Genomic DNA, 11,592 nt, shown 5'->3' on the forward strand with positions numbered 1-11,592 from the left:
CAGCTAAATTCAACTGAGGAACTAATAGTCAGCCCTTGGATAACAAACATAATCCGTTCCAAATTCTGTATGTTAATCAAATTAATTATTCCTATAATGGGAAATGAAATAATCCGTTCCAGGTCTAGTATTAAAAACCCACTTTTATTGGTAAATAATGCATGAAAGGCTTGTCTAAAAACTTTGCATAATAATAAAGAGCAGAACGGGACCAAGCGGCTCTGCTGGGCAACCATCAGCTAACCCGGTTGAGTGGGTAAGCTCTTCGCATAAATCAGCGTCCCAGTTTCCATGTAAAAAAACAGAACGGGAGGAAGCAGCTCTGCAGCATGACCACTTAACTTGTTTGGCTAAATGTAATGAAAAGGTTTAACAGAGCAGTAAAATTGTGTATTTTATAGATTACATTTCTTTTTCAGATTATGAATTAAACAAAGCGTGGGTATCGTCTATGAGGCTATAGAGTGGAGCATTCAGTTAGTCCACCCACTGTTGCGGATGGTGCTCAGCCTCTGAGTGACTGGCCGATGGTTTACTAACCGTGTTTGTGTTCGTTCAATCTGAGGGAAAAAAATGTTCGTTGTGTGTTCATTAATATAGATGTTCGTTAAGCAAGGGCTAATTGTACTTTAGTGTCCTGTGGTGTATGGAGAACACTGGTTACTACTGGCAGCCTCTACAACTTCCAGCAGAACTTTAAGGATTTTTAACGGAAGATTCTATGCAATGCAAGAGAGTATAATAATGCTGCTTCTTTCAAAAAGATTTATGACAAAGGTCACGGGTCAAAAGTTCACTGGGGGGGGGCGGAGCGGAGTTTGGGGCATGGTTGTGGTGGTACGATGTGATGTCATGGGAGAGGGATTTATTTATTTTAAATTATTTTTAAAATTATAACTTTATATTGAGGAGAGTGCTTTATTTTATATTGAGAGTGCTTATTTTTATTATACATTTATATTGAGGAGAGTGTGGGGTTTTGTCGGCTGCCACCGGGGTGTGGGAGCTGAGGGGGTGGGTTACCTGATGGAGTGTGAGCGTACACTGTGCGGTACTGCGGTAAGGTCCCGGGCTTTGGAGAATCTGCAAAGGACTCGGAGAGAGCGATGCCGGAGAGCTGAGAGCTGTACTGCGCGAGTCTGAGAGAGACTCGGAGAAAATGATAGTTGGAGCAAAGAATGAGAGGAGGTGGAGGGTCTGACGTCCAATAAAAACGATTAGCGGTAGTTTGACCGTGTATATGTTTTTCCTCATGCAACCGTTTGTATTACATCAGTGTAGGTCAAATACCGATCAAGTGTATGGGGCCGCACTTTGTACATCCCGGTAGGTCATCTGGGTCATCTCTAATAACTTGTGCCACACATCAAGTTGGACATTTTGTCTCCCAGTAAATTCTGTTTGAAGTTTTTGGTTTTTCATATTTGTCCCCCCCGTACCATCTGCTCCACCGCTCTCTGCAATCTGGAGGCACCCCCCCGTATGACCCCAGGTGGCGAGCTGTGTTGTGTCTTGAGCCGTACACACACATGCGTTGAGACACAAGACTGGGGTGGCAGTGGGTGTGCGTTTGTATGTATGTATGTATGTGTGCACGTACGTGCACATTCATTCGTTCGTCCGTCCGTCTGTCCGTGGTCAGTGTTAGTTGTGAACTGTGTGCTTGGTTTTTTAGTCCTGCTCTCTGTTTAGCCCAGTTCCTTAGTTGTGTTACTTAATGATTTCTTTAGTTCATTCTTATTTCTCCCAGCTTGTTTCGGACCCCTCGCGATCCTTTTGTTTAGTATTTTACCCCAGGGTGCTCTGTTTTTCTTTAATAAACCCCATTTTCGTCTTGGAGCTGCTAGTGGATCATCACCTTTTTCCTGCCTGTGCAATAAAGATTAGCCTTTTCAGAAAGTATAGGCAGTGCTGTGCTTTGCCTACTACCACTTAGACGTTTTTTTGTTGCAAGCACAGGTCACAGACCTGTCTTCAAATTTTATATTGCAAGTTTAGTGACAAACACCTAAAATAATTGCCGGGTCACAAGCACAGACCCCCTCTAGCCTTTAAGACAAGGGGGCAAATAAATAATCCAAGTGTGCAGAAAATCAAAATGAAAATTAGACACAGACTAGTTCAACTCAAGAAAGAAAATTATTAAGCTAAGAGAAGTAGAGTTTTTAAGTTTACCATTCATGTAGAACTGGAGACTCACTCAGATCATAGAATCATACAGATTAGCATTAAAGACACAATTTAGTAATTTAAGCTTCCAAAATGAGTAAAAGAGGGGCAGGGTGAGTGCTCATTTGTACTACTCCCTGTATACTTTCTCATAATGCTACACCATGGGGTTCCCACAACAGGCCTTGAGGAAACCTCTGTCCAGGACAGGTTACTTGTCACACAGGTGGACCACAGTCATAAATGATGAGATATTTACCTATTTCATTAAATGATTAAAAAAATAATACTTGAATATTCTAATGTAACGGTAATTCAACATGTACCGGCACGAAACCTTCAGCATACAACACAATGTCTTAAGCAGCAGACATGCTTTAATCACAGGACATGTTCACCATGTCGCATTAGCCAAACAGTCTTGTCCTGACAAACTGCAACTACTGTACAAGAGACGTTTCCAAGAAATGGTCATATACAACATGCCTTCAGAAATTCATGACACACTGTCTGATATTACAATACAGTTCATAAAAATGCCCGGGGCGAACCTAAAACAAAAGGAAGATGACACTTCACGATTCTAATACACATATCACTTAATTTCAGAGTACCGCAATTCACATAACTTCTACTACAAGAATCTCACACCGACATGCCAGGTAAAATTAGGCTCAGACGACACTTCTAGCTGCCGAAGAAAAATACATTTGTGATCAACTTAAATTCGGCCTCAATGTCTGCCTTTTAAAACGCGATGCATCATTCCCAATATATTTGTTTAAATACAAATAGATTTCAAAATGCTGTCTATTTGCTGAGCAACACATGATCTGTCTATACATATCCAGGCGACGGCTTTGTTCCGCTGATACAATCATGTTACCTTGTTAGCTTTGACATGTGGTGACATTTCAGTGACATTGTTTTAAAATATTCTACAGTAAAACAGAACAAGTGTAAGGTGATTAAAGGCTACTTAAATAAAATTAAGAATGTCGACAAAACAGAATGAACCTTTAAATGTTTTATGTTAAAGAAAGCGTCTATGTTTGTATACTTAAAAACCTGTTGGCATAAGCGCATGCAGTTTACGACCGTACGCTTCTCCATCACCTATCAAACCCTAGGCCGATGGTGCTTAGACAACCACACACACACACACACACACACACACAACATGCAAACCTGAAAAATATGCACAAGCTTCTGGTGGATTTCAATAGTTTTGTACGTTTATTTTTTATTTAAATGTCAATTAGGTTTTCTTCTAAACCGTGTATTTACTGAATGAAAAATACAGCAAGCTTTAAGACCAGCTAAAAATGTTATTGCTAGCCAGCTCCCTCCTGGCGTTGACAGTAGCTTTAAGAGCAAATATACACGAACCTGGCCAAAGTGTCTGGGGGATAGTTAGCCGCATCTTAAAAAAGTAAGAGCCCCACAGCGTTACATCAGCTAGCAGCTCGCGCCACACCGCACACTCCCTCGCGCTCAGTGCCATTGACGTGTCCGACATATTACCGCCTCCATTTCCCTTACTAACCGATAGGTGATAAAGTAAGAAAATGAAACTTCGCTCACTTTTCGCTCAGAAATTTCACTGCAAAGTGGATGACGACTGGATCTGTTGAATTAGGACAAAGTTTCATTAAGTGTGACACATGGTGCAGCTCAGTTACCGGTGTTAACATGGCGTCCTCAGTAAGCATCTCAAATCTCAGTAAGCATAGGCCTCGGGGTCACCTTGTAGGAAAGCCAACATTTACTGAAAAGCCATCTTTATTAAAAAATAACTAAGGCTTTATTCTTTAAAGTCTTTAACATGTTTTAATGGGACTGCTAAATGCAGTTTACTAGCTCCTACTGTTATAAATTAAATGCTATTAACCAGGTGCACTCATAGTTAGTTTTCTCTGGACCTGACCCTACACTGGGTACTTGGGGGACCATTGCTGACATAAGGATCTAATGCGTAGGTGTCGAGTGTCACGGCTAAATCCCCCAGTCCCCGTGTGGCTCAGGGTTCATCAGCTGGTAAAAGATTGGTAGATTCCATGAGAGGTACCCCTTCAAATACGCTTTATTCCCACCACCCAAAATTAGTACATTTTAAAAACACAACCGTGCAGCATATGTCACGAACGGAATAGGTCGCTGGGCGATCAGGTGGCCACACGGGTCGGAGAGTGAGCGAAAAGCAGGCAAACAGGCAGGAGACAAGGTAAACAGGGATTTAATGGGGAAACTCAGGACGGGGAACATTCGACGCCAACTAACATCAATGACAGACAAGGGAAACAGGTAAGACCAGGACTTAAATACAACAGGACTAAGCAACGTAATCAAACAGGGCTGGAAACAATCAGGGAAGCACACGTGGGTAATCAGGGGGCGTGGTACACATGAGGCACCGACGAGTAGGTCATGACAGCATACATAACGAAACATATGTACAACTTTTATTTTGAATAATACAACACCCGGTCATGGTACATTTTAAAAACTCATTTGATAAATGTACACAAACATTTTTGTACAAGATTGAAAAATAAAACACACGTATACATGATACATTTTAAAACACTTGTGCAACTTTGAAAATAAAAAAACTTCATCTCCTTTGATGAAAACCCTACAAAATTTTTACAACTTTGCTTTTGTAAAGTAAAAGTCATGTTCATATTACATTTCAAAATTAATTCACAAAATGAATGCATAAAACTTTGTACATTTTAAAAATACGCTTGGGCTGTATACACATAACAAAATGTTTTTGTAAAACACCCAAACATCTTACGTCTTAAAACATTTGTACATCTTACTTTGAAAAACTTGTTACATTTTAAAACATTTGTGTAACTAAAAAACTATGGTCAAGTTATATTACCAAAAAAACCTCATCTGATAAATGTATACAATTTGTGCAACATGTTTGAAAAATAAACAAATGTACAACTATGTTCAAGCGGGGTCTAGGCCTTCTCCGGTGACCTGACAGACGCGCCGTTCCTCCGCAACGTTGTCAAAGAGGCAGACCAGTTTATCCCCGTTGGGCAGCTCCCAGGTAACTCTCAGGTCTTCCGACGCTCGCATCGTAGGTACCCGTCTACATGTCGTACGAAACTTCCTGGGAGCCCCCGGAGGCTGCATAACAGCCTCCTGCTCCTGCTGAGTCTTAGAAGGTGAGGTTGAATCTTTCATTTTGGGAGTGCCGGACATGTCTATTTTTTTAAAAATTAGTGTTGGCCCTACAGCGCAAAGCTCCCTATATTCTCCACGGCCTACTGGTGGGGGCGTGGTACGCATGGTAAGGCCTCGATGATACTTACCAAAGGAGGAAAACCCCGCTCGATGTAATAAAAATCTGCGGCTGGTTCTTATGGGAGACAAAATGTCCAACTGGATGTGTGGCCCAAGTTATTAGAGATGACCCGGATGACCTACTGGGATGTACAAAGTGCGGCCCCATACAGTTGATCGGGATTTGACCTACGCTGATGTAATACAAAATGGTTGCATGAGGAAAAACACACACAGTCAAACTACCGCTAAGCGTTTTTATTGGACGTCAGACCCTCCACCTCCTCTCATTCTTTGCTCCAACTATCATTTTCTCCCAGAGTCACATTCTGTCAGTCTCTCTCAGACTTGCACAGCACGGCTCTCAGCTCTCCGGCATCGCTCTGAGTCCTTTGCGGATTATCCAAAGCCATGGGGACCTTACCGCAGTACCGCACAGTGTACGCTCACACTCCATCAGGTAACGCACCTGCTCAGCTCCCACACCCCGGCGGCGGCTGACAAAACCCCATACTCCTCAATATAAAATTATAATTTAAATAAATCCCTCTCCCATGACATCACATCGTACCACCACAACCACACCCCCCCAGTTAACTTTTGACCCGTGACCTTCAGGTCAAATCTTTTTGAAAGAAGCGGCATTATTATACTCTAATGCATGTTATCATTGCTGTGGGTTTAAGTTTAAGCCTTGTAATCTGAGATCTGGATCAGTTCCCATCAAACCATGTTACAGAACTGCGACACATACATGAATCACTTGATAAGGCTAGCTGCCCAACCTCAGGCTGGATTGAGGCACTGCATTTGAAGGTTCACAGTGCAATAAGGCTGCCATATTTATCCCTTCAAATATGGCCTAAATATGCAGTTTCTGCAAAGTTCAACCATGCCATAGCACCCTTGTAGTCCTGGACTAAACATTGGTGGGCTGGCAGCGCTTTGACAGCTCATTGACAGATCATAGTTAACACCTCCCTGGCCAGAATCCAAGTGAAATGCAGGTGCTACAAGCCAACTCCAGCCCTGGCACATCATTGGCTCACGAAAAAAAAACCTACACATTAGGTATCAGCACTTAACTAGCTGGGTATGATTTGCTGCCTGAACGTGCTGTAAGCTTAAGTACACTATCCACCACCACCACCTATATGAAGTGTGCAGAACCATTTAATCACTTGGGGTCAGACCCTGCCAACATTCAGCTTCAAATTTTATTTTAAAATTAAAGCAAACTGCTGTACAAAAACATTTTGGCACACAGAATTTCAGAAGCTTCACTTCTTCTGAAACGGCCCCCCACACAACTCACCACTGCTCCCTGAAAAAGGTGAGGAAGACGTTGTCAAAAAAAAAAAAATAAATAAAATAAAAAAAAAATAAATAAATAAAAAGACAAATCCATTAGCAAAAAGTGAAAATACCAAAGTTGACAGACCTGGTCATTTTGCCAGACTAATGTTGCACATCAACAATGGTAATTGGTCCAAGAACAGCATTTTGGATCAGCCCCTGTGAATCTGAACAGAAGCCATTAGTCACCCTGGTATTGAAAGCCATATTAAAACAGAATACCTCAATGCATATACAGCAAATCCAATGGACAAAAACCAGTCATACCAAGTTCGGCAGCCCTGCTCTTTCGATAGTGGCACTGGGTGTTGCAACAGCTGCAAAGCGAGTTCCTGGATGGATCATCCAGAAGCTCCCATCTATAAACAAAAAGTGACATTTAACTGAACACCCCCACTATAATAAACATTCAACTGATACTGATGTTTACCGGTCAAGCTTTTTGACATAGTTGCAGGCTTTCATCTGCCTGTTCAAATGTTTTGGGTCCCAAACTGCAATCTTGCAGTGGATGTACACCTGGAAGGAAACCACAATGAAGTTACTCCATTGTGGGGTTACGCTGCTCCCAGTCACTGTTACCCAGAGCACGTGTACCAAATATTGGCCGCTACCCTAGGTGAGCTGAGCATTCCAGAGGAGACATTATGGGTGTTTGAAGATGCTGGGTGAAACACTGCACAAGACTCAGCCTGAAGGTGAAAACATTGAACTAATAAATTCACTCACATCTTCCCCAACACCAAAGTCAAAGGCTTGCAGAGACAGAAACATTTCAGATGTCCTGTGTCTACGGTGAAATTTTGATGTGCTCTCCTTACTGTCCACTAGGCACCTAGAAAAACAAGATACAGTTCCTGCAGGTTTTTAAGATCTACTTGAGGTGTTTACTCAATCGCTTCTGAAAAACAGCATACCCGCCATTGGTAATCAGTGGGTAGACCTGGTGTGAGGTGCCCATTTCAGGCACTGTGGCAGCCACACACTCCTGAAGAAACAACATGAGGGGCATATGGGCCTGTTGGTCAACTGCAGCCCAGATGGGTATCTGGGAACCCACAGGAAAGGAAGCTGACCGAGCCGGGCCACTGAAGTCATCTGCAGGACAAGATTCCCCAGCTTAATGTCCCAAGGAATTGAAAGTTTCCACCCCATTGCAACCCTACTCACCATTCATAATCCCAATATAGAAGTGCAGGCCCCCATACCCATGGACAGCCCCATGAGATGAGCTGAAGAGGGGCGGTATCCAATTATCAGGCCTAAACAAAAAAAAAAAAAAAGACCACATGAAAGTTAAGGGGAGAAGAAAAAAAATGCATTCTGGGTCTTGAACAAAACAAAATGCCTTAAGACACTGACCAATATCAGACCCGAATGAACTCCTAACAGTTAAAGCAATTTAAAAACTAACCACTGGAAAGCAGGCAAATCAAGTCACTCATTATGGACTTCAAAGCCTCATTTCTATATTTATCGATTAGAAGCCTCTCAAAGCTAAACTAAGGGAAAGCTTGTAATGGAACTTAGCCAACACTCACCTATCGAAAACACAGAGAACCTCGTGAAATATTTCAGGTGGGTTAGGCTTTGCTAAAGGTCTGTAAGCAAGCCTATTCTTGTAAATCAAGTGGTCTCCAGTTACCTAGCAAGAAGAGTCATTAGTCTGGATTAAAAGGTTTAAAAAAAAAAAAAAAAAACCCCCACTACCCATTTCGGACGCATACCAAACGCTTGAATCGGCAATCCTTCAATAAAACGTTGAATGTCGCCACTCCTCGGCCAGTATGGTTTGAGTAACTGGAAGGGTGGCAGTTACCGAGGAAAATCCGTGAAGGATGGGCGTCCAGGGACGCGCTCAACGTCCAAGTCAGGGTGACAGAACCACCATCACATGTTACGTTGACCTCTTAACAAAAACAAAAAAAAGGCATTAGAACAATTGATTCAAACGACTACAGAAACAAAACATGCAAAAACTAAACTCCAATTACCATCGCTTCCCGAAGCAAAAGCCACCACCGTTAAAACCAGGAGTACCACCCAAAAGATCATTGTGGTGAAATATTACGTTGGGCAACCTCTCTGGTTTTATAAATGACCTAAGACAGGAAATTACGTTTCACTAAGTAACACGGACCTTGCTAATAGATTTTGATATTAGCTCGAGTTACTACAAATCCTCTAGTAGATTAGAGTATGCGCTAGTGAATTACCAACGAGATTGCCTAATTATTGATTTAACTCAGGTGAAACACAAAATCGGCTTCAGAGAAGCTAACAATACTATACACTAGCGGTTCCCAGATAGCACCATGTTATTGTTTCAACGTTGAATTACAGTTAAATGTGTTGAATTGAAACGGAATTGATATTTGGTCAGATTTTCAATAATGGAAAATTGATGGTGGCAAAACCTTGATTGGATAATGATATAAAGTGAAACATTGAAGATGAACGTCGTTTCAACCTTTTGCCTGATATGGAATCAGTGTCATTTCAACATATTTGTGCTATCTGGGTTGTTTTGTGCGGGGCTTGAGCTACAATTTAATAAATATATGTTAAATATAGGAAGGTCATCCACGGAAAAAAAAATACATTCACAAAACAGAATGTTTCTCTTTGGGGCAGTTGAAATTCATGTTAAGAAAGTCACTCGTTACTTGACAGGCTACTCTACGATCGGATTTAGTAAAATTCTTAAGTCCGGCTTTGCGACAATGATCGTAATACAGATGTTGCGGTGGTATGTTTTAGTTAGGCGGACAGTCCTAGAAAACGCATCCTCCCTGTTTGTCGTGAACATGTCGATTTTAATGTTAGTGTGAAGGCATTATGGCATACATTACTGTTCTTCAAAAGCCAATGTAATAGCAAAATCAGGAGAAGGTTATTTAAGGTTGGCCACACAGTAATGCTGGTTGCTTATACGTACGAAGCAGTTGTATTTAAAGACATGATTTTCATAGTTATGATACTGTCAATAGCTGAATAAAGCACAGTAACTTGACAATGTTAGATTTCGATTATTTTACTCAGACAATCACTTGATTGTGTATATTTATTTATTTTTGCAGGGTGGCTGTATGTGTATCTCGGAACTATTCTTTGGCCACGAAGGGAGAGTCGGGTTTTTCTCTGCGTTACACAGGAAGTTGTTTCGATTTGCCGTATTCTGAAAAAGGAGTAATTTTGGCAGTATAGACGGCATTTTTTCTCCTGAAACATTTCGTGTTTTTTAAGTCCCAGATATACTTGAACTGGGTTTATTCACAACGTATTACTGTATTCACTAGAAGAATTTATTCAATAAAGTCAACATGCTGATTAAAGTTAAGGTAAGATTTCAGTTTCGTCGTCTGTCGTGTTACCTTTGTATATTCGGTTACGTTATTTTTCTATCATTGTTAAAAGAAAGTATTCCGTCGTCAGATATTAGATTGACTTGGCTGGAAAATAGTCCATAGACTGGAAGCTACACATAGCCACTTTATCTGGCTAGACGTGTTTGTTGTTCTTTCTCGGTAAACTGTCAGATTCTGATCAATTAAATTTACTTATAACTGTACGCTAACGTCCATCTGTATCTATTCCGTGATATATTTCCGTCACCGAACTACGTGTGTCTGAATATAACCAGAGTCGTTTATTAAATTGTCTGATTTTTGCATTATCATGGCGAAGTCAACATAAGCACGACCCGAAGGGCAGACATAGAATATAATGAAAAGTTAGTATACAAGCACTAATCATGTTGTTTTCCTGTCCCCAGACTCTCACAGGCAAGGAAATTGAGATTGATATAGAGCCCACAGACAAGGTATTTTCACGAGTGTAAACATATTACCTTTTTATTCGATTACGTTATTTTTCTATCATTGTCAAAAGAAAGTATTCCGTCGACAGATATTAGACTGACTTGGCTGGAAAATAGTTCATAGACTGGAAGCTAAACATAGCCACTTTGTGATACTAAATGTGAAATGTAAACTAAATGTAAAGTAATGTGAATGTAAACTAAATGTGAAACTAAATGTAAAGGCTAATGTGAAATGTGATACTAAATGTCTATTGAAGACAAGGGCATTGAGCATTACCCTTCTTGGTGCTTTGGTCTCGTCTTCCAGGTGGAAAGGATTAAAGAGAGAGTAGAAGAGAAAGAAGGGATTCCACCTCAGCAACAGAGGCTCATCTACAGCGGAAAGCAAATGTAAGGGAAACGACACTGTGTTCAGGTGGACATTTCTGGAAGCCTTGTGTGCTCCAGTGCCTTAGCAGTAGCCCTCGTATCACTATGCTGTCTGTCTTCTGCTTAGGAACGACGAGAAGACTGCTGCCGACTATAAGATCCAGGGTGGCTCCGTGCTACATCTTGTCCTGGCACTTCGAGGAGGGGTCCGCTGCTGTTGTATCCTCAGCCTCTGTCCCATGTAGGTCACCCCAGGACAGTCAGCTTTATCAGCATTGGGATGCACATCTCCCCCCCAGTGTTTTTTTTTTTGTCGTAGACTTATTGTTCCACATCCTTAAAACAATGGATTATCCATAAAACATTTGTAGGATATGTAATAAGACATTAGCAACCCTTACTTTGACTTTATGTTTGCGCAAAAACAAAATTGTATGTTTGTGTATTACCCAGGTCAACTTGACCATTGAATGCTATAATAAAAAGTTAATTGTCCTTTGGAAGCCTCTTTAATCTGGTATTTAGAAAACCAAATGTGTATAAAATTGAAGCTGTTCCCGCTCAATATTAAT

The 11,592-nt window shown here is 41.1% G+C and overlaps 2 protein-coding genes across 2 annotated transcripts; one reads left to right on the top strand and one right to left on the bottom strand.

Annotated features, from left to right (window-relative positions):
• Positions 1-6,675: 6,675 nt before the first annotated feature.
• On the bottom strand, positions 6,676-8,977 carry zp3f.2 (zona pellucida glycoprotein 3f, tandem duplicate 2). The gene is made up of 10 exons (XM_049011737.1): positions 8,823-8,977; positions 8,556-8,737; positions 8,370-8,473; positions 7,999-8,090; positions 7,746-7,926; positions 7,558-7,663; positions 7,259-7,347; positions 7,096-7,187; positions 6,914-6,995; positions 6,676-6,796 (listed from the first exon to the last, which is right to left on the bottom strand). The coding sequence occupies exons 1-9, from the start codon at positions 8,881-8,883 to the stop codon at positions 6,931-6,933; spliced, it is 972 nt and encodes a 323-aa protein (XP_048867694.1). The 5' UTR covers positions 8,884-8,977; the 3' UTR covers positions 6,676-6,796; positions 6,914-6,930.
• A 968-nt stretch (positions 8,978-9,945) lies between these two features.
• nedd8l (NEDD8 ubiquitin like modifier, like) lies at positions 9,946-11,515 on the top strand. Its single transcript, XM_049011779.1, has 4 exons — positions 9,946-10,169; positions 10,604-10,651; positions 10,959-11,041; positions 11,148-11,515. The coding sequence occupies exons 1-4, from the start codon at positions 10,152-10,154 to the stop codon at positions 11,263-11,265; spliced, it is 267 nt and encodes an 88-aa protein (XP_048867736.1). The 5' UTR covers positions 9,946-10,151; the 3' UTR covers positions 11,266-11,515.
• The last annotated feature ends 77 nt before the right edge of the window (positions 11,516-11,592 follow it).

Source organism: Brienomyrus brachyistius, chromosome 4 (assembly GCF_023856365.1).
Source record: "Brienomyrus brachyistius isolate T26 chromosome 4, BBRACH_0.4, whole genome shotgun sequence".
In the NCBI taxonomy this organism is placed as follows: domain Eukaryota; kingdom Metazoa; phylum Chordata; class Actinopteri; order Osteoglossiformes; family Mormyridae; genus Brienomyrus; species Brienomyrus brachyistius.

What these genes read in the sequence shown, in the direction of transcription:
- nedd8l (XM_049011779.1), top strand. An exon ending in ATATAGAGCCCACAGACAAG is followed by an intron (nt 10,652 to 10,958) that starts GTATTTTCACGA and finishes CTCGTCTTCCAG; the next exon opens with GTGGAAAGGATTAAAGAGAG. An exon ending in ATCTACAGCGGAAAGCAAAT is followed by an intron (nt 11,042 to 11,147) that starts GTAAGGGAAACG and finishes TCTTCTGCTTAG; the next exon opens with GAACGACGAGAAGACTGCTG.
- zp3f.2 (XM_049011737.1), bottom strand. Translation starts at nt 8,883, where the DNA reads ATGATCTTTTGGGTGGTACTCCTGGTTTTAACGGTGGTGGCTTTTGCT. An exon ending in CTATATTGGGATTATGAATG is followed by an intron (nt 7,927 to 7,998) that starts GTGAGTAGGGTT and finishes CTTGTCCTGCAG; the next exon opens with ATGACTTCAGTGGCCCGGCT. An exon ending in ACTTTGGTGTTGGGGAAGAT is followed by an intron (nt 7,348 to 7,557) that starts GTGAGTGAATTT and finishes GTTTCCTTCCAG; the next exon opens with GTGTACATCCACTGCAAGAT.